The 3,273-nt window shown below is 57.0% G+C and overlaps 1 protein-coding gene across 2 annotated transcripts in view; it reads left to right on the top strand.

Moving 5' to 3' along the window:
• Nucleotides 1-2,340: 2,340 nt before the first annotated feature.
• Nucleotides 2,341-3,273, top strand: part of NUP153 (nucleoporin 153) — a 43,935-nt gene continuing 43,002 nt past the window's right edge. Inside the window, exon 1 of one of the 2 annotated variants that reach the window (XM_033051150.2) lies at nucleotides 2,341-2,551. In XM_033051150.2, the coding sequence (XP_032907041.1) occupies nucleotides 2,459-2,551 (93 nt within the window). In that variant the 5' untranslated portion in view covers nucleotides 2,341-2,458. The remainder of the gene's footprint in view (nucleotides 2,552-3,273) is intronic. The other variant, XM_033051140.2, reaches the window with a different exon arrangement.

Here is a 3,273-nt window from a genome sequence, read left to right as displayed (position 1 = left end):
CATAGTGTAGCTGCATTTGACATGTATGTGGAAGAGAAAAATCGTGTTTACAACTTACCATAATATTTTTAGCATGCATAAAGAGGGAAGGTTGTATTAAATTTGCCCAGCTCCTACATGACCAGCACAGGAATTATTTTAGTCAGTTCCCCACACAGGTACCATTTTAGAAGCCAGCATTGTTACTAATGAATGTCTCTTACCAGTGGGCAGAGTTTCCATCCCTCTGTAAATCTAGCTGTTCGCATAATGGAAGCATATTATGCTCGCCTTCCTTCCCCTCCTCTTAAGCTGAAAGCCAGTATGGTAATTGCATCCTGGGCAAAATGAGTTACAAATCCGGGCTAAAATGCAATTTTTAATACTTTGATAATTATATTGATGTAGATCTTGACATGCCCATTGTAGAAGCAGACCATCATCCTAAAATTTAGTCAGCAGCTATAGTACACCAGCCATTTACCCAAAGTGAGGTGGTGAGCAGGTGACTTCAAACACGCATGTTCCCAGATAGGGGATTGGCCATCACTGCAGTCATCCTTCTACATGTAAAATTGCATTCACAGTCGTGGGGCAGGAGAGTAAGAGTGTAGTTTATGAAGAGGAATATCTGGAAAGTAATTCCTCCCTGCTGGGTATTGGATAATTGTTATCTCCTGTAGATAATGAAAATGCGACAAAAAAAATTGAGGAGTTAAAGCCATGTAGGAGAGCTGGGAAGACCCCCAGTGAAGTTCAAAAAAAGCCAGTATGAAGCAGAGATGAGGCACCACAAAATTCCCCAGTATAACTTCTTACAGCTGCTCTCTGTAGCTGCTGCCTGTTTACATTACTGCATGCTTTCAGAATTTACCCTTGTTTGAGCGCTCTATAATCCTCTCCCAGTTCCACACACCCTTTTTTCAGGTGTGTGCTGGGATAAATGTGTTTGGGTTTTTTTTTTTGGTGGCAGAAGGGGTGTGTGGTGCATTAGGACTCTATCCTGAGTAACATTTTTATTGACTTGCACATAGGCAAGGTACTTGTGATTTTCACAAGCTGTTTCACAAGTGATTGTGAGCTCCATCCTTCCCACGGCATGTTGATGCTAAAAAATAAAATGTGAAACTATAGATTTTTCTCAACTTTCAGTATAATAAACCCACCCCCCACACATTTTTATGTATTTTAACTTTGTAATGTAATGCACTCTTCCTCATGTTTTGAGGAAGTAAAAGCCATGTTTGAAGCTTTTTCTCCCTACCTCCTTTCCATATGCCAACACTGAGCGATGAAAAAGCTGCACCTCTCTTTCTCTTGCTCACACGAGCCCAATCACTAGTGGCAGTCTGGGGCAGCACCGCGGACCTCCCGCTGCCGTTTTTCCTGCTGCGTTCTCCACGCTGTTCCTCGTCAGGGACAAGGGAACATCCCCCTCGAGCTGTCTCTTGGGGGAGGTTCAGCGTGGGTAAATTGTGCCCCTGGGGCAGAGTGTCTGGAGGAGGGGGCCAAGCTCTGCTCGGAGGTGCCAAAGCAGCCGGTCAATAAGGCAGCGGGCAGAAACCGATGCACAGGAAATTCCACCTAAATAGGAGGAAAAACTTTCTTTGCTGGGCGAATAACCGCGGACTGGAACACCACAGAGGCTGTGGTGTCTCCCTCGCTGCAGAAATTCAGGCATTGTCTCGATGCAATCCTGTGCTATGACTGAGAAGGGCAGCCCAGATGATTCACTGTGGTCCCTTTCAACCTGAGCCTTTCTGTGAAACGCCGCGGGAAGAGGGGAGAAGGCGGTGGAATCAACCCCGGCACGAAGTCCGCTCTCAGCCCTCAAGGCGTCCCTAAGCTGCGGCCGGGAGCGGACATTCCCCTCTGCACACCCCTCTGCGGATGGCGGCAGATCGCAGGGAGCGCTTTTCCCGCGCAGCCGGCGCGGCCCGGCCCCTCTCGCTTCCCTCGAGGCGGGGGCGGTGCGCGTGCGCGGGGGCTGCCGGGCCGTCCGCCCGGCGCCGCTGGTGTGACGCGCCCGCGCGGGCTGGTGACGCGCGCGCGGCCCGGGGCGGCCGCCGTGTGGTTGGTCGGCGGGGCAGGGGGGGTGCGGCGGCGGCGGCGGCTCGGGCCGCGGGCGGGCGGGCGGACAGCGCGCGGGGCGCCGCCGCCGGGCGGGAGATCGCGAGCGAGGAGCGGCGGGCGGAGGGATCGCGGAGGGAGCGCGGGGAAGAGAGAGACGCGCGAGAGGGAGAGACGCGCGAGCGCGGGTAGGGGCGGGGCGGAGGCCGCGGAGGAGCCCCCCGCGCGCGCACCAGAGGCCGCGCGCAGCGCGTGGCGGGCGGGAGCGGCGCGGGGGGAGAGAGGCCGGGCCGGGCGCGTCCCCGCGGGGACAGTGACAGCGACAGCGCTGCCGGGCCGCGGCGGAGCGCAGCGGCCGCACCAGCAGGAGGAGGACGAGGCCGCTGGCGGCGGCGGGCCGGATCGCATCATGGCCTCGGGTGGCAGCGGCGGCGGCAAGATCCGGACCCGGCGGCACCACCTGGGAGTCGCGAAGCCGCCCTACGCGAGGGGCAAGCAGCAGGTGAGGTCACGCGTCAGCCCCGTGAACCCTTTCCCCTCCTGCCCCGCTTCTCCCCCGCCGCTCCCCTCAGCGGCGGGAGGAGGCGCCCCAGAGGCCCGGCCCGGCAGAGCCGCGTCTTCCCTCCGCCACCCTCCCCCTCCCCCAGCTCTCCACGCAGTCCCACGTGCGCGGCTTCGGGCCGGGGTTTCCCGGTGAAGCGGCCCGCGGGGAGGGAGAAGGGAAGGGTTTCCCGCCGGGGCCGCGGGGATTGTGGGATTTCCGGGCGCTCGCCCCGCTCCGGCACCGTCGGGCTGCCGGGGGGATTCTCGCCTCCCCTTTGTCTCTCGCCTGTCCCCCGCTAGGCAGGAGCAAAGGCGGGAGGAGGAGGAGGCGGCTGGGAAGGGGAAGGTGCGCATTCCCTTTCCTCGCGGCTCGAGCGGGCTGGCTCCCACTCCGCGGGATGCTCGTTTTGTCTCTTGGCTGCCCGGTTAAATCATGGTTGAATTGATCTTAACCGGGTTATCAAGTTAGAGTTACTCGTCAGATTTAAGTGCATCGCTTCCGATATTTGCCTTTCTTGACAAATTCCAGGTTGCAGATGAGTCTCTGAGGGTGCTGGGTAGTTAGGCATCTTCCATTGTAGTAGGTTTTTTTTGTTTTATTTTGTTTGTTTTTTGTTTTGTTTTGTGGTTTTGTGGGTTTTTTTGGTAGGATGCTGCCTGCAGAACCCCTGGTGTCTTGCC

The sequence above is a fragment of the Catharus ustulatus genome, chromosome 1, assembly GCF_009819885.2.
Source record: "Catharus ustulatus isolate bCatUst1 chromosome 1, bCatUst1.pri.v2, whole genome shotgun sequence".
Taxonomy (NCBI): Eukaryota; Metazoa; Chordata; class Aves; order Passeriformes; family Turdidae; genus Catharus; species Catharus ustulatus.
The sequence above is the reverse complement of the archived record's forward strand: the minus strand, read 5'-3'. Positions and strand labels throughout refer to the sequence as shown.